Genomic DNA, 18,919 nt, shown 5'->3' with positions numbered 1-18,919 from the left:
GGGAAGCCCCATGAAGCCAGTTAAGTAGTGAAACTGAGCCTCGAATGGGGGGTCTGGTCTGATGGCAAAGCCCAAGTCCTAAACCTGTGGTCCTCCAGCATCCTCGACGGACAAACCTCTCCTTTCACAGTGAAGGAGCTGAGCTCAGGCGCCTGTCCAGGCACCCAGCGGGGTGTTGCTGACCTGGGATGAGCACCAGGCTTCTGCTTCAATGGCACTTCTTGGAGGTCCATCCACAGGTGTTGGCCTGGGCTTTGGCCACATGGTGCCCAAGTGAGAGGAGCCTGGACCCCGCAACCTGTGAAGGGCTCTGCAGCTCTGTGCAGGGTGCCCAAAGCCCCAGACGAGCCCAGGTGGCGACACCACAGCCACCTGCCCCCTCGGCTCTGCTGTTGAAAGTACCTGCCGACAAAAAAGAACCCTCTTTCTTTCGCCATCCTCTCCCTGTCTTTTCCTGCTCCCCATCTTTCTCGCGGGCTCTCAGGGAATCGCTCCAGCTGTCCTTGGGGTGGGCCACCCCGTGGTCCCCGGTGACACACATGCCGCTTTTGGCTGGCCATCTCCCGGTGAGAACTGGGGCACGGCCGGCACTTCCTTTAACCCATTCTGACCAAGACAGGAAAAACACGTGGGCTACAGCAGCTGATGGCTCCACCCACTTTGTTCAAATCAGCCCGTAGGATCTGCTCTGGATGGTCAGGCAGAGGGGCTCCGTAGCCGGGCCTTGGGGCTCTCCCTTACCACTTACACCGAGAGCAGCGCCTCTGACTTCTGACTCCATGCTGCCCTCTGACATTGTTCTTATCTGTGGCAAACAGGCCAGGGGTCCAAGTGCATGCAGGAGTGTATTTGTGGAACAGTGACGGCTACAGTGAGTGCGATGATCGAGATGAGTGAGTCACGAGGGTGGGTCTTTGTCCTCATCTCCTGAGCTCTCAGCTTCGGGCACACTGCCTGGCACGTGGTGGAAACCAGACAAGACCTTTGTGGAATGAATGGGTAAGTTTTCTTCTAGGGGAAAGGGGAGAGGCAGGCTAGGTGCCTGAGACTTCTACCTGTTGGACTGCCACCCTTTGCGGGCAGCACCAAACACTCCAGAGGCCTGGAGGGGGAGGCCCTCCGTCTCCTGAGGAAGCTGGGTTACCAGCTGAAGAAACCCACGTGTTGGGCGCCTCTTCCCAGGGGCCCCGGCTGTGATTCCACACAAGTCCCAAACTGCACACTAATTACAGAGTGTGCTGGGGAACAGCCTGGTTTCAGCTGAGAGTGGCTGTCAATGTTTATCAATTTTCTGAGCCTGGGAAAGAGAGGAAAAGGAGGCAAAGAAGAGATCGCAGCAGATGGGGAGCGAAAGCATACTCTCCCCCGGCGGTGTCCACCAGGAAAGGCGCCTGCTGACCACAGCTCCTGTGCTTCCGGGCACTTATGTCTCACGGTGGCAACAGGACAACGCGGGCTTTACCAGCAGACTGACCTGGCCTCAAGGCCGAGCATGCCAGGTTCCAGCTGGGCAACCCCACACTGGTTACTGAGCTTCTCTAAGCCACACTGCTCTTGCCTATCAACGCATACTCCTGTAATCAGTCCTGCTTTGCTCATTAGGGGCAGAACTTAGGTAAAGTTTCAAGCATAGCAACTGATAGATGGTAAGCGCTCAAAAATTACTACTCTTCTTCCTATTTTTATTACTCATGGGAGTCGGCAAACTTTTTCTATAAAGGGCCAGATAGTAACTATTTTAGGCTTGGCAGGCTATATAGCCTCCAGAGAAGGCACTGACCAGCTGGTTGAGAGACTGGCCATCCAGAAGGGTCCCTCTAGGCACCATCATGGCGGGCCCTTGGATGAGGGCGTAAATAACCACACACTGCCCCACAGCCCTGACCCTCCTTGACCTGCTCACTGCCCTGGCCTGTGGGGATTGGTGGTTGGCTCTCCAAGGAACCTCTCTGGACAGCGCGACATCTCAGCAGATGCTTGTTTTCCACTCACGGCTTCGGCAGCCGGGGAGGGGTGGGGAGACCCAACCTGGGTCCCTAGCCATGGTCACTCCTTCAGAGCCCAGCAGAAATGGCACTGCACACCAGGCCTTCTAGAACTCTCTGTCCCAGAGCACTTCAGTTTGGCCCCTCTTAGACGTCTTGTGTCAGACATCCTCAGTATCACAGCCACCACCATCATCGCCGTCTTTTGTGCCAGTTTCTCCCTCGGGCCTGTACTCTCTACGAATAGAGGTGCTCCTCTCCCCTGCAGTGCCTGGCACGCAGCAGATGCAACAGGGAGTGTGAATGGTTCTAGATGGGGATAAACATCGTCAGCACCAGAGTCAGGGCGCTCACAGTGAGATCTTTTCCATGATGGTGAGGCCAGGGGTAGGGGTGTCTGTGCCTGGCAAGCTAGAAGCAAGACTAGACCCCAGGAATCCCCAAATCCTGGGCTATCAGTTTCCTCTAACCGCCCCCCGCCCACCCTATTCAAGACTCCACCTCACTTTTACACCCCGCCTCCCTGCCCAGACTCCCATCCCCAGGCTGGGAAGGTCTCCAAGCTCGTTTCATGAGCACTGGCCCAGTCATGCCCTGCCACCCCAGGGAGAGGCGACCCTACCTTCACTGAAGTCTTCAGCTCGCCCCACTGGGCAGCCCCCAGGGGCACGGACACCCCATCCAGGCCGAGGCGCAGCTCCCCGACCACACTGTGGCGGGAGAAGCGGTCACAGGTCCTCAGGGTCAGTGTCAAGGTCGCTGTGGGGAGCTCCTCCTCGGCCAAGGGGAGCACCAGGCCTTCCTCCCACATGGTGTGCAACTCCCGCTTCTTGAGGGCCGTCTGGGCCTCCACGGAGCCCATGCTGTTGGCCACGCTGCCCTGGACATAGCAGTCACAGCCTCCATCGTGGTCGCTGGTCACAGCTACAGCCAGGGAGAAACAGGCACAGACGTGGGGGGCTTGTCAGGGACAAGGGGAGGTGAGAAGCATGGCCCTGCTGTGAGCTGCAGGATCTGCCTTCGCGGCCATGACCTTGGGGGTCTGAAAGAGACCCCACTGGGGCTGGCTGACCGCACTGGCTTTGTGAGATAGCCTTTGGGGAAGCCGTTCGGAAATAGGAGATCCTTCTCATTATTCCGAGACTTCTCCAAGGGGCTTGGGCCCACAAACTGCTGATGATTTTTATTAGGGTTGCTGTGGATACCGTAACTCACTTGTTCTCTATTTTAAATATTTATCACATAACCACTTGTGATGTGAATCGCTGGGCCACAACCTCATGAGTGTTGTTTTATGTTCTGAACCTCAGTGTTTTTAATGCTTTCCCAGTGGAGCTTTCCAGTTTGCACCTGGAGAGCTTTCATGACTGGTTCCTCAGTGACAATGTGTGAAGTGGTATCTAGTGTTACCCAGAACGAGAAGATAAAGAACAGAGGCCAGTGTCCTAATAGAAAGAAACCTGAACTGAGCTTCAGGGAAACTGGCCTTGTCCTGACTCTGGCACCAAATAGCCAGAGTGATCTTAGACAAGTCACTTGATGTTGTTAGACTTTAGTTTTCAAAACTGTAAAATGGGACTATTGTTAAGACAAAACGTAAGAAAGTCTATGAAATGCTAAAAAAAAAAAAATCATGAAAGAAAACTAAAAGGAAAAATACTCCATCAAAAAAGCAAAATTAAATACAAAACTCCAGTTTTTCTTGTTCCCAGCTTCTAGTTTCCAGGCATCACAGAGTAGCCCATTTTTAGCCCCATGTCCTTTGCAAAGTCTTAGCTTTGTTTGCCCATGGTAAAATGAATTATCAGGGTAAGGAGACCAGGCACGATCTGATCCCATAGGAAAGACTGCTGGGTTCTAGGACTACAGAAGCTTTGCTGACCATTCAGAACACCCTCTGTGTCCAGCGCAAAGCCCTGTTCAATGTCAAAGGCATCTGTGACAGAGATGACTAGCTGTTTACCAAAACAAACAAACAAACAAAAAACCCATTCTTTTAAGTGGGAACCCACTAAGCCACTTTTCCCAGCCTTCCTTACAGTCAGCCGTCCTGTGACTTGGTTTCAGCCAATGGGAAGTAAGCATACGTAGGATACAGTTTCTAAGGAACAGCTGTGCCCTCTTCCTGTTCTCCCCATCTTTCCACCTGCTGGGAATAGGCCACAAGGAGGCCTCAGAGAGAAAGAGTCTGGTTCCTGAATCACTGTTTGGAGGAAAGATGGCCACCAACTGGGAATCCCCAGTTTGGACTGGTATATGAGAGAGAGGAAAAACCCCTGTGTATCTGAGGATCGCAGGCCTCAGGGGCTTGTTTGTTGTAGAGTGCTCCTCTAGCCCCCAGTGCTCCCTGCAGCCACAGATGCTCAGGCAGACCACACAGAAGGCGGTGAAAGTCGGCTAAGAGCATACCTTCCAGACGAGTCACAAATAGTTCGGCCTTCTGCCTGTCATAGTCCAGGCAGTAGTGAAGTTTGGGAGCTTGGTTCCAACTGGCAGCCTTCTCTGGGTTCCAGGTCTCCATGACACAGACATCCTCCACCACACCTATCAAGAAGGTAAAGTCATTACTGACACCCACACTGGGATCCTGTTTTCTAGCCCATAATTTTCCATCTCTGCCAGCTAGGCCACGAACCCAAACCAAAATCTTCCTAACTGGGTGCAAAAGCATGGTGGCACCACCTGCGGTCCTGGGCATCAGCTTTCCAGGGACCATCACAGCCCAGTGGGCAAGACCTGGGCTTTGGTGTCACACATGAGCTGCTACATAACAGTTATGGGATCCCGGACAAGTTACTTGACTTCATTGAACCTCGGTTTCCTCATCTTTAGAATGGGAGTGACAGCGGTTCCTTGAGCATTAAATGAAATAAAGTGAGAAAAGCCCTTAGCTCAGGGCCTGGCCCCTGGTGAGTTTTCAGCAGGGGAAACTGTCACAGCGTATGTGGCTCCAGTCAGCCTGTGTCAGGCAAACCCTTCCCCAGCCCATCTCCAGCTCCACCTCTCTACAGAGTCCAGTCCATGCTCCCCAGGAGTTCATGGCTGGAAATAAATGTCAAACAATGAGTCAAGCTTAGGGAGAGTAGAGTGGACTTTAGTTCACTCTAAACCATGTTCAGTGATTACTTGCTGAATAAATGAATGACCTTATCTTTAATTCAGTTAGTAAAACTACAGCTATCACTCACTCTTCCCCTAACTTGGACTGTAGCCAAACATCTGAAAGAGTCTCATTAGTCAAGCATAATTCAAGGATAAAAGGATTCAGCAGCTGCAGCAGACTTCACTTGAAATAAATTGGAATTAATTTTTTTTTAATTTTCAGAATTAATTTAAAGGGTAAAAACATAGAGGAGTATTTAATTTTCAAAATGGTTCATTATCGGGTTCCTGCGAGTAGTGAAGAATCTCCCTGGTGTGTCTAAGCAAGGAATGAATTGACCAGGATGTGAACAGCCATGTGGAAAGCCAGACACACAAGCACTCAGGACCCAGGTGGCTTGGACAACGGCAGCGGGGTCAGCGCCAGACGGGGCTGGCCTGGCACCCAGCGCTGTCAGCTCTCAGACTGCCTCAGCCTTCAAACTCCAAACCAAACCAAGACCAAACCAAAGCCAGCACCCTGGGAAATGCAGGAGTGGATGCAGCTTCAAGAATCAGGACCCTGAGCCCGACAAAGGGCCAGTGAGGATCTTTGCTTGTAGGAGCGGACTGAATTCGGCACATCATGGGGACATGATCCAGTTAACGCTGGACTGATCCAGCGTTCTCCTCCCTTGCACCCTCTAGCTTCTGCTCAGTACTTGCTGAGCCAATTCACCCTTGCTAGATTGGAATCCCACCCCAGTACTCTTGCCTGGAAAATCCCATGGGCGGAGGAGCCTGGTAGGCTGCAGTTCATTGGGTCGCTAAGAGTCAGACACGACTGAGCGACTTCACTTTCACTTTTCATTTTCATGCATTGGAGAAGGAAATGGCAACCCACTCCAGTATTCTTGCCTGGAGAATCCCAGGGAGAGGAGCCTAGTGGGCTGCCGTCTATGGGGTCGCACAGAGTCGGACACGACTGAAGCGACTTAGCAGCAGCAGCAGCAGCAGATTGGAATCAGGATTCCACTGATGAATCAGTGGAATCAGAACTTGGTTGTTGCCTTCTGCAGTGGGGAAAGGAATGAGGAACCGGAAAGGGAAGACAAATGTGCTCTGAATCCTTCAGTTCCAGACTCTGAAGTGCTCTGCTACTGTCCTTGGTGGACAGTGCGCATGCCTGGCTTTATCCCAACTTTAAGAAATCTGGTGTGTGTTTGTTAGTCACTCAGTCACATCCGACTCTTTGTGAGCCCTCCAGGCCCTCTGTCCATGGGATTTCTCCAGGCAAGGACACTGGGGCTCCCAAGACAATGGAGCCATCCTGTGAGTCTGATTCTGATAACCACTCCCAAGGTCCTCCTGCAAATTGTTCCCCACCCACCTTGAGAGCTCAGCTTAGCTCTCAAGTCCTCGATGGGTCTATTTTAATTTAAAATGTGGGCTGGCAAACCTGGAGGCTAAAGGCAAACCAGGATTCCTTTCTGCCTCAGGTACTACCTGAATTTGTTCTTGAAGAAATGCCAGCATAATCACTGTGGTCCTGGGCCGGGTTGGAGGAGGGGCCACCTGTTCACTGGCCAGCGCGTGGGTGCTGGCCCCCGACCAAGAGATGCCTTAGGAGTCAGGTCAGCGTCAGAGCAGGTTTCTACCATCCCCCTCTCTAACCACACAGAACAAAACCCCAAACCACATAACAATCCATTCTCCTGGCTGGATTTTTTTTTATCTCCTTATAAAAGTCTGTGTGCTCTGTTCCTTTGGGTTAGGGACTGTCTCTGTTTCCATATCTGCCCCAGGGCCCAGCACAGCGCCTTACACGAAAAGGCGTTCCATTCTTGATGTTGATGAGAAGGAGAATGGAAATAATAATATTAACGATGCTTTGATTATATCCTTGTGCCAGGCTCTGATCTAAACACTTCATATGCATCGTTATATTTACATTTTACAACAGCCTTACTGGGCAGGTGATAGTGCCATCTTATTTTATACCCAGGGAAACTGAGGCCCAGAAAGATGATCGATATGACCAGGGTCACACAGTGGGTACATAAAAGGGGAGAGAATTAAACACATGACTCTGAATGAAGCCCATAGTTTAACCACAACTCTTTATCCCTTCTTTGTAGTTGTACACACAGCTTGGAAGGGACTCTCCATTTCCCAGTGGAAAGCTGGAGGCCTTGCAAAGACACAATGTGGGAACACGTGGGGAATAACGGAGTGTAATTCCAAAGCCTGGTGCCCTCTGCTTGCCCAGTGTCCAACGCTGCGGACACGGGCTGGCCACACCCACCAGCTAGAGATGCTTTCCAACCCTGCTGGGTATCGTCCACACAAGAGTGAGGGGCAGGAGAGCCCTACCATTCTGAGGAAGGACGAACAGCTCCTCTGTGACCTGCCTCTTGAGGCGGCTGTCATTTGGGGCCTGGGGGCTGGCCGGTGCAGCGGGCTCTGCCGTGGTCTTCAGCGTGTAGTCGGCATAGTTGATGACCTCAGGGGCCGTCACGGCTGGCCTGGGTCCATAGATGTCTGGGAACTTCAGGAGGGCTCGGGGCTGGACGGGCTCTGTGGACTTTTTGACGTTAAACTGCAAACACAAATCACTCCAGTTAGTCCACAAGAGGTCCTCCTACCTGTTTCCACCACAGAAGGGAGAGGAGATGACCTGAGCTTTCAGCGGAGGCAGAGGAAAGGCTGGGGTTCCTTTCTGCTCCGAGGAACATGACCTGGGGAGGCAAAATATCACCGCCAAGTGCAGCATAATCTCCACCAACGTGAATCACGCCGGGGCCTGCCGAGATGTCAGCCCTGTCAGTCCAGCCCCTGGGCATCCGTGGCCCGGGCGCCCTGCTGCTGTGTCCAAAGGAGTTCCCCAGGCCTGTCATGGTTACCCTCCCCCACTGCTCTCATCTGCCTTTGTTTTCTCTTCTCCTTGTCTTCCTCTCTTATTCCTTCTCCCCCTCCCCTTTGGCACTCAATGACTCAGAAATGAATGTGGTCCCACCACACTTAGAACCAGATCTAAACTCCCTTGGGTAAGTGCTTGCCCAGCCTGGCTGTGTTCACCTTTCTGACATCACCCCCAAACCCCTCTCCAGCCACTGAGCAACCTGCTTCTCAAACAGGCTGAACTCTTTCTGGGTCTGACTTCTGGCTCCCAACTCCTCCCTGCCAAACCACCCACCTCCACCTCCACAGGCTCTAAATTAAGTCCCTCCTCCAAGTCTGTCCCTTCCTACCACCTCATTCTGCGCTTTGCTTTAGAGCATGGCTTTCACCCTGTACTGTCTCCATCACTGCCTGGCCTGTTGTGGTCAGTCTCTCCCACTAGTGCACAATCTCCATAAGCACAGGGATTACGTCTTGCCTTGCTCCTGCAGCATCTGCTCGTGGGGAACACGCAATACATACTTATGGCTAGGGCTCCCATGTCCAGTTGTGTGGTTTGTGCACTGTGCAAAGATGCCCAGATAAGGACCAAAATGCGATTTGTGCTCCACTTGCCTGGCTATGTGCCCTGGGGTAGGGCTTAGTTCCACCTGGAGGAAAGGGCATCTTTTCTTGACGTACCTGCTTGTCAAGCCTTAAGTAAGCAAAGCTCCCTCATACAGGAGTGGAATCTTCTATCTTTGCCTCCACTGGGGACTGAGATTTCTCTTATTTGACAGATTCAAAGTTACATAAAAGGCGGCAATACTGGGGACCTGCCCAGTCCCCAGGAAATAGGAAATGATAACCAGATCTAGAGCTTGAAACGCTGGCACACTGGGTGGGCCGCCCACAGAACAGCCCTCAGACCGAGGCAGGGCCCAGCAGGGCCCCCAAGCAGCTGCCTGCTCCAGGCTCTCCTCCCGCCCCTCTGCTCTCTGTGGCTGGGGGAAGGGCTGGCCAGGGGTCAAGGTGGCTCTGCACAGTGGCAGGAGTGACTCGGAGATTGGGAAGTCCCTGCAGTCCTGGAGCGGGGCAGAGGTTTCACTGTTTCAAAGCTCATGTTTAGTGCTTGCCCTCTGTACATTTCATTACCCCAGGACAACTCCTGGACACTCTGACCTGATTGAAACTTTGTTCCCAGATAGTCCTGGGGAAGGCTGGAACTTGATAATAGTGGGCATTCCTAACTATCCTCACTGATTGGACAATGGACGGAGTCCATGAGAAGGTGCTAAAGAGACGAGACACAACACCCACTTCGTGCGGATACCTGAGGGCTGCTGTCCCCGCACTGCATTATGCATCCATCAGAGCTCCCTAAGGGGCTCAAAGGGGATAGAACACCTCATCCTCCCTTGGGAACACTGCCCAGTAGGCTGTAATATAGCCCAAACACATCTACCCTGATCTCTGCCGAGTGCATCAGGCACGCATGAGCTGGAAAAGCACTTGCTGACTTCCACGGACGAAGGTTTCCTGGGGCCAGACAGTGAGGGCAGGGACAGGATTGAACCTAGACCAGCCTAGACCCAAAGCCCACTGCCCCAGTGGCTTCCCACCTTTTTCTCTGCCTTCAAGCCTTTACCAGACAGCACCCACCCATCAGAGACGCTTGTCACGATCACACATTTCCACAAATCACCCTGGGAGGAGTTGTATGCTTTGCAAAGTCAGGTCCCCTTTGCACCTTCACCCCATCGAGAGTGCCACTGGGCATCCAGGGACCTGGCTTCTAGTACTGACCTAACTGTCTGAGTTGAGCAACTTTGGGCAGATCATTTCGCCTCTCAATTATATCACTCAAGGAAGAGGTGATTTCAAGGCTTGTTTCACTCCCACATGCTGAGCATGTGGAAGACACAGTTCTTTATTCGCAAATGAGTTGGGGAGACCACCAGAAACAGAGAGTAAGTAACAGTGTGTTTGGCAGGTGGGACAGAGGCAGGCAGCAGACAGCCTGTGTGAGTAACAGATGGGAGAGAGCAGATGACACCTCCAAGGAAGCAAGCAGAGCCATCCTGGGAGCCAGGGCGTGAGCTAGACCTGAAAGGAGAGGGCGTCTGGAAGGTGGAAGGAGGAGTGGGGAGGAAGGCCAGGCCCCAGAAGGAGAAACGCAGAGAAATGACTGATGTCCCCATGTCTTTCTGTCCTCCACAAAGTCGTGCCCACCTCTAACATTGCATCCAAGTCTGAGTTATGCTAACTGTTCCCTTTCACAATAAGGAAAGGGAGGATGGAGGAAATTCAAGGTCATACAACTGAAGAGGGGTATACCAACAAGCCTCCGCATATTTTCACTTCAAGTTTGTGTCATTTCCACTGCCTTGCAGCTGCTTCTCAAAAAAAAAAAAAAATCCCTGTTTGTTTTGGATGCTGGATTCTCAGTGGCAACTGCAGCATCCCACAGCTTCCCACAGCAACTGGACCACATCCTCTTCTCAGAGTCGTCCTCTTCTGTCACTTGTTGGGGCCAGAACTGAGGCTGTCGGGCTGGTCTGGGGAACATGTTCACATTTTATATTTTGTTTTACCTTAGTTCAGTCATTTTAAAAAAGGGTTGTGTGTGTGCAAGCCAAGTTGCTTCAGTCGTGTCTGACTCTTTGAGACCCCATGGAATGTAGCCCGCCAGGCTCCTCTGTCCACGGGATTCTCCAGGCAAGAATACTGGAGTGGGTTGCCATGCCCTTCTCAGAAAAGGGTTGTGTTGATTAATTCCCAATTTGGTCAAATCAGGCTGACTGCATTTTTAAGAGGGGAAATGGTCATTGGGCTCAGTTCTGAGTGAGGGTCAGTCTGTCACCCCCAGCCCCTGCAGAGCCTGGGCTCGCATTCCTCCCTACTGAGTGGGTCTCACTTTGTGTGGCCCCTGAGGACCTCAGGAGCCTGTATCTGGCTGGGTTTTTCTTGGGTGCCCGTCAACATTGATCCCCTCTTTCCTCCCACTTCCCTCCAGGTCACCCGGCTCTTTTGGGTCCCACCCCAGTTCCAGGGCAAGGGTGGGGAGGGGGTACTGTTTGGTCTGATTATATTTGTTCTCGGCATCACCTTGGGGACTGTCCTGGGGAAACCACCCAGACAGAATGAAAGGACTTGCTTTCCACGGCAATAGAAGAGATGCTCTCCCCCGCTGAATAGGAAGCACGTGGCCCTGACTGGCGACTGCAAGGTGAGCCAGTCTTAGGACAGAGCCGCCAAGGTGGACTGCAGGGTGGACAGAAGGAAGCTGTGTCTTTGATGACAGTGTCACTAAGCCACCAACTCAACCAAGCCTGGAAGCTGTCTTACCGCTGCACTTCCGGTTACATGAACAATATTGTTCTTATTGTTGAAGCCCCTTTGGATTGAGGTCTTTGTGAATTGTGGCCAAAAGCATCCTGAATAGATGCCATGCATTTTTATCGAGCAACACAGGAGATCATGACCTTGATGTAGAGAAACTGCCTAGACGCAAACCTCTCCCCAGACCCCTGTGCGTCCAGCCAAAGGCATCCTCACTGACTGCTGCTTCTTGCTCAGCGTTGGTAAGATCCTGCACAGCCATGGCTGCCTTTGGTGAAGAATGATTTATTGCCCTAGACCCCACAGAGAGCAGAGCCTGCTGACCACTCCATGAGCCTCTCCAAGTGGTGAAAGCAGCCTCTGATGACCTATCTCCTTCCCGTGTACAATCTTATTTATTGCATTTTGAAACCCTGGTTCCACCGCATCTTACAAATGCATCTGTTTCCACTTAAATAGCTTAAACATCAATGCCCAGGAAGCAGAAAAGAGGTTTGGGCGCTGAGGGAGGGAGCCTGGAAAAGGATTAGAGGTGGAGGGCAAGAATGCTTGGGAGGAAAGAGGTGGTCGGGGAGCAGATGCCAAGGAAGGACCTGAGCTCAAGCCTTACGCTGTGGATGTTGGCGGGGCAGTCTTTCAAAGTGGGTTCCTCTTCTAAGCATCCCTTGGCCCAGAGAAGAGGGCTTGGAAATAGGGAGGCAGGGAGAATCAGGGAGGTTTCCAGTGGAGGCAGGCGTTCAACAACTAGGGAATGCCCAGCTGTGCTCAGCACAGCAGGTACAGAGATGGAGAGACACCCCCATTGTGGCATCAGCCCCTTGTGATGTGTCTCCTTGGCTTCTCCCTCCTCACCTGTCTCTGGAGCTGTGGGCCGCTTACTCCTTCCCACATGGCCAGATCTTCATGGTCACTGACCAGCTCCATGTGGGCATAGCCCCAAAGTGCCTCATGTCACGTCCGTGCCACACCCCTCTTGCCGCCTGCCTTGGGGCTTCTCGTGGCTTCTGAGGTCTGAGACACCCAGGGACACAGTGCGTGCACCCAGAGGCAACCCCGATGTGTCAAGGATTAAAGCTCCATGGGGGAACTCGGCCACCGAGGGCTCCCCCCTTCCTCCTCACTACTCCTCCCACAGGTGTCCAGCAGCCTTTCGGAAGGTGACACCTGGAGATCCAGCAGTCGCCCTTGGAACTGGCTGGTGGCCAGCTCTGTCACACTCCCTGTGTGCGCGCCCCTCCCCACCTCCCTCCTACATCCCTGGACGGCACTTGCTAATTAACAGAGGCTCAGCAGGCTCAGCTTTCCCGTCATCCAGGCTAAGACAGATGGCAGGGAGAGGAGGGACGAACCTTCATTTAATGAACAAATATTTATTGATCCCCTATGACAGGCCAGGTCCTCTGTTAAGTGGCAGGAACACAGAAGCAAACAAGACAGATGCTGTCCTTTCCTATGGGGCTCATGTTGAAAAAAAAAAAAAGGAGATTAATTATGAAGTTAATGATCTGTAAACAAACATTTAACCTTACTAGAGATGTTAGGTGACCCCTTTTGTGACATGATTAATTTTTTCACCTAAAGACTGTTTTATTAATTCGAGTTTTTGTGCTGGGACGTCTATCTTAAAGCATCACAGCATTCAGGAAGTTACTGGTGAGGGAAACAGACCCAGATAGAAATGGAAGCAGATGGCTTCACCCTTTATATTTGAACTTTTAAAAAAAGAGATGGCAGAGAGGAGAGAGTTGAACATAGAGTACTCAGATGAGGTCAAACATGGGGCACTGTGGCTGGGGTCTGCAGCTCAGCACAGCAAAGCCCCCCTCAGGGGGGAGCTGGGTCAGAGGCCAGGGACCTGACAATCTCTGTCATTCTGGGCTCTAAAACTGGTAATTATGTATACTAACATGTGTAAAAGCGTTTGAAATATAGCCTGGTCATCAGAGTTGATGCTCTAAAATAAGATGGCTTGGTTGATCTTGGATCTGTTTAACCTCTCTGTGCCCCTGGTTTCTTATCTGTAAAAGAAGGGGGTGTTAGCAATAGCATCTGTCTCCGAGGCTGTATTGAGGAGTAGAAAAGACATCTGGGTGTCAAGCTCTTAGCACACAAGCGGGCATGGCAAGCCCTTGGAAACACTGGAGATACTTATTTGACTCTGGCATCTCTGCAACGTGGATTCATGCATTGGGACCAGTCCATCAACATTTTTTAACTTCATCTGTGATGAGATATGTGTGTGTCAGTTGCTCAGTCGTATCCGACTCTTTGCAACCCTATGGACTGTAGCTCACCAGGCTCCTCTGTCCATGGAATTCTCCAGGCAAGGACACAGGAGTGGATAGCTATTCCCTTTTCCAGGGATCTTCCTGACCCAACGATCTAACCCAGATCTCTGGCATTGCAGGCAGACTCTTTACCGTCTGAGCCATCAAGGAAGCCCTTGTGATGAAACAAGCAGGTGTAAAAACAAAACAGCTCCCTCCCCCAGATGGCTTGAGAAGCTCTGGTCTAGCTCTGGTCTGCATGAAGCTTCTCACACCAGGGCTGCTGGAGCAAGTGCTACAGTGGCTCCCAGGGACCCTCACCTGCCAGAGGTCTCACCTTTGTGTCATTCTTTACCCTTGATTATTGGCTGACCCTTGTGAATTGCTTCTGATGAATAAAATATGCAAACAGGATGGAATATCTCTTCTGACACTGCTGCTGCTGCTGCTGCTGCTGCTAAGTCGTGTCAGTCGTGTCCGACTCTGTGCGACCCCATAGACGGCAGCCCATCAGGTTCCCCTGTCCCTGGGATTCTCCAGGCAACAACACTGGAGTGGGTTGCCATTTCCTTCTCCAATGCATGAAAGTGAAAAGTGAAAGTGAAGTCACTCAGTCGTGTCCGACTCTTAGTGACCCCATGGACTGCACCCTACCAGGCTCCTCCGTCCATGGGATTTTCCAGGCAAGAGTACTGGAGTGGGTCGCCAGTGCCTTCTGACACTAGGTTACAAAAAATCCGATTTTACTAGTTCAAAGTTGGTTTTTTTTAATTGAAGTATAGTTGGTTTATAGGATTGTGTTAGTTTCCTATACTATGCAGGAGAACCTTGCTTATTTTTAACTAATTAATTTAATTGGAGGATAACTACTTTACAATATTGTGATGGTTTTTGCCATACATCAACATGAATCAGGTATACATGTGTCCCCCACATCCTGAAACTCCCTCCCACCTCCCTCCCCAACCCTACCCCTCTGGGTTGTCCCAGAGCACTGGTTTTGGGTGCCCTGCTTCATGCATCGAACTTGCACTGGTCATCTATTTTACATCTGGTAATATGCATGTTTCAGTGCAATTCTCTCAAATCATCCCACCCTCACCTTCCTCCACAGAGTCCAAAAGTCTGTTCTTTACATCTGTGTCCCTTTTGCTGCCCTGTGTGTTTTATATACAGTAGCTTGGATCTGCTAACCCCAAACTCTCAATTCACCCCTCCCCAACCCCTTTCCCCTTTGATAACCATAAATTTGTTTTCTATGTCTGTGAGTCTGTTTCGGCTTTTCATTTCTATCAGATTTTAGATTTTGCATATAAGTGATATCATATAGTATTTGTCCTTCTCTCTCTGACTTACTTCACTTAGTATGATATTCTCTAGGTTCATCCATGTTGCTGCAAATGGCATTATTTCATTCTTTTTATGGAGGAGGAGTACCACATCTTTATCCATCCATCTGTCGCCGGACATTCAGGTTGCTTCCATGTCTTGGCTACTATGAACAACAACTAGTAGTTTCTTAAAACTTACACATACATGTACCCTCTGACCCAAGGAAGGTAAAAATATTTGTTGACAAAAAGACTTACTCATGAATACTGATAGCAACTTGAATCATACTAGCCAAAACCAGAAATCAGGCAAGTGGCCATCAACAGGACAATGGCTAGATGCCTTATGGCATGTTCTTACAATGGAATATTCCTCAAAAGTAAAGAAATGAATTGTCAATACACTCAACAACAGGGGAAAAAACCACAAAAACATGATGAACAAAAGAAGTCATAATACATATTCATCTATACTATGTGATTTCATTTATATCAATGGTTCGCAACTCAGGGAACATCTGCAATGTTTGGAGATATTTTTTGTTTGTCACAACTGGGGGTGGAGGTTGTTACCAGTTAAGAGGCCAGAAAGCTGCTAGCTATCATCCTACATTCCCCAGGACAGCTCCCCACAACAAAGAATTATCTCACCGCAAAGTAAACAGTGCCAAGGTTGAGAAACACTGATGGAAATTAACCTCTAGAACAGGTGAAACTAATCAATGAGGATAGACCTTAGAACAGTGGTTCTGATTGCTTCTAGGGAGAATTGAGTGGTAAGAGGCACAGCAGAAGTGTGGGTTACAGACTAGAGGATATATATTTGTCAACACTGATCATCATAAACTAGCAACTTCAGATGCTTGCATTTCACTGTATGACGACTGCATCGCAATAAAATTTAGATAGAGATACACACACACACACCACACCACACCTCTAGCCCACCTGCTGAATTAGGCTTTCTGGTGTCTGGATCAGTGTTTCTCAAACTTCACTTCCAAAGCAACACCAAAGGCAGACAAAGGTAACACATGCTCCAGGGAATGGGAAGTCTAGAACAATTGGATCTCTTTATTGAAATCTCTCGTTCTATCTTAAAGTTCGTGTGACTTTTTGTATTTGGCTCCATATAAATGTCTCAGTATTAAAATATTTTGAATTACCACAAGAAAGGACACAAAAAATTTTCTTGTTTATTTTGTGATGTGGAATATTTTCCATAACACTGGCTAGTACCACATTCCCTCTGCTCCTCAAGACACGCGCACACACACACACACACACACACACACGCAGAGGCCCTAGAGGAGAAGCAGGACTCTTCCTCTCTCTGTATGTTGGACAACATACAATAAATCAAGCTGAAAGCTAACTGAGAATAAGTCATTTTGTCTCCAGGAAAGGAACAACTCGAAGAAGCGCAGTCTGTGTGAATGGCCCTCCATCCAAGTTTCCCTTCCAATCATAGAGATAACTCCCCTAAAGAGAATTTGGGGTACAGCTGTAGAAGCTCTTAACCAACCCAGAGGTTTGATCCCTTTTGCCCATTCTCTCTGTAAAGCATCCTTACACACCCCTACACCGGACTGCACCTTCCCGGGCCACTTGTTCATGACCTTGTATTAGTCAGGGAAGACCAACTGCTTTGTAACAAACAACACCCAACCTCACCTCAGTGGATGAACACAATGAAAACTGGTTTCTCTAGTCTTCAAGAATCTGTTCGCTCTTCTACAAACTCAGAGTCCTCCAAGCCCCTTCCATCTTGTGGTTCTGCCCACCTGTGCCCTGTACCATTCAGATATGAACTCCACAAATCCTCGTAATCACCCTATCAGGAAGTGCTGCTATGACCAATCCCATTTTACATATGAGGACACACAGCCAGCTGGTGAGCAGTAAAGGTGAGACTCAACCCAGGCTGGCCCCCGCCAGAGCTCTCTGTTTAACTGTTCCGCTGTGCCTGCAGCCCTTTACCACCGCGTCACACGGAATCACCGTTTGTTCACCCACACTTTAGTGCCCCTTAGACTGATGCCTGGACCACTGCCCGGCCGCACCACTCTTTACTCCACCCCTGCGTGCCTTTAGTCAGAGGCAGAGGGTTGAGCACTGTGCCACACTTCAACCCATAGAAATGGCACCTGGGGGAATGTAAAATTCAGATGCCCGGGTTCCTTCCCCGCTTTGTCTCAAAAGTCCTAGGTGGATCCTAAAGAATCTGTGCATCTAAGAATCTCCCTAAAGTGACTATGATGCAGGTGGTCCCTGAAGCTCACATGGGAACCCTCTGGTTTGGGGGAGGTCAGAGAATTCCAGGCAAGGTCGAGAGATAAGGTGAGCTGCTCACAGGTATGACCTCCCTCTCAGTCAAGTTCTCTCGGCTTCCAACAGACAGTTATTTGTCTGGTAGACAGCTCCTGGGGAGCTGCTCGTACCAGGATCTCCAGTTCTTGGCTACTTATGGGTGAATCCACAGGGTCAGGTCCTGGCGGAAGGGTTTATTTCAACTTGCAAATTCGAAATTCTCTTTGAAGAAGCAGCTTGTCTTCCAGTCCAGGCGCCTTGCAGTGTTTCCATGGTAACCCAGCCACCACACATCTTTTGTTATCCCTTCCAACACCTCTTCTTCTGTTTATTATAGATCTGTGCCTTCTTAAATCCCCTTCCCTTGAGACTCACCCCCTGCTGGTCTCTTTCCCTTCCGTGATTATTTTAAATTCTAAAAAGGCCAGTCTGTGATTGACTTAGCACACTCCCTGCCCCATAGCCGGATCTAAGGCAACACACTAGGGGGTTTATTGTGGGGTAGACTTGCCAGCTAGGCTTATCTATCAGCCAGGTAAACGCACCTCGCCCAAACCAGCAGGAATGAACCACAACTGGGAATAACAGAAAACCCTTTCTCTGCTGCTAGTGATTCACCAGGGCCTCCGTGATAGCTCAGGTGGTAAAAAGTCTGCCTGCAATGCAGGAGACCTGGGTTCAATCCTGGGGTCAGGAAGATTCCCTGGAGAAGGGAATGGCTACTTACTCCAGTATTCTTGCCTGGATAATTCCATGGACAGAGGAGACTGATGGGGTACAGTCCGTGCAGTAACAAAAGAGTCAGACACGACTGAGTGACCAACACTTCCACTTTTTACTTTCAGTCATTCATTCATTCGTTCAACATTTAGTAAATCTCCAGATACTTATCAGCTTCAGGAATAACACTGTCCTATCATTCTCTCGTGGCTTGGGCATTTCCAGTGGAGTGGGAACAAGAAACCAGTTAGCGCAAAAAAGCAATCTCAGGTAAGAAGTCCTTTCAAGACAGGGACAGATGGTGATGAGGTTGTGTCCACTAGGAATATGAAATCAAGAAAGGCTTCCTGAGCTAAAATTTGAGGGGAGGAGACCAGCTAAATATGAGATAGAGTACATAGGAGCCCATCAAACATTACCTGGGGGAAGAGTTACAGGGTGGAGTTGGGGGAGTGAAAACAGGATTTCACGACGATTCAGAGACTCTGATTTTGGTTGCTGCACCCCCCCAGCCCCAAATCCAAGGCAGCATTCTGACAAGTGGAGAAGTGGCAGAAGGGCTTTTTGGGTCAAGGCAGCAGCTTGAAAGTCTGCAGTGTGTTCAGAGGGCCACGGGTACCACCAAAGCCTTAAGCCCCATGAGAAGAGGAGGGACAACGAGTGCTCTCAGTATCCCCACACTTCTGGAGGACACAGAATTCAAACTGATTTTTAAAATAATAATTCCACCGGGCTGCCACAGAGTGGCAAGATCCCGCCCAGAGAACCTTGTAGGTGGTGTCTGCATTGATTCCATCCGTCACATCACAAAACCGGACAGGACAATACAGCTGCCACCTCTCCACCTCTTCCTCTGCACCAGATGCTCTGCAAAACGCAACAGACTTTACTGTATTTGATCCTCACACAACCCTAGAGATGAGCGCCTACTGTTTTCTCTTTTTCTGTACGGGCTTCCCTGGTGGCTCAGTGGTAAAGCATCATACTAGATCAAATCAGAAAA

At 50.3% G+C, this 18,919-nt stretch overlaps 1 protein-coding gene across 1 annotated transcript in view; it reads right to left on the bottom strand.

Moving 5' to 3' along the window:
* Window positions 1-18,919, bottom strand: part of SYT13 (synaptotagmin 13) — a 42,138-nt gene that overhangs the window by 7,587 nt on the left and 15,632 nt on the right. Inside the window, exons 2-4 of the mRNA XM_070383148.1 lie at window positions 7,440-7,665; window positions 4,395-4,529; window positions 2,608-2,909 (exon numbers count right to left, since the gene is read on the bottom strand). Of these exons, the coding sequence (XP_070239249.1) occupies window positions 2,608-2,909; window positions 4,395-4,529; window positions 7,440-7,665 (663 nt within the window). The remainder of the gene's footprint in view (window positions 1-2,607; window positions 2,910-4,394; window positions 4,530-7,439; window positions 7,666-18,919) is intronic.

This window comes from Bos mutus, chromosome 15, assembly GCF_027580195.1.
Source record: "Bos mutus isolate GX-2022 chromosome 15, NWIPB_WYAK_1.1, whole genome shotgun sequence".
Taxonomy (NCBI): Eukaryota; Metazoa; Chordata; class Mammalia; order Artiodactyla; family Bovidae; genus Bos; species Bos mutus.
Note: the sequence above shows the minus strand (reverse complement) of the source record. Positions and strands in the feature narration are given on the sequence as shown.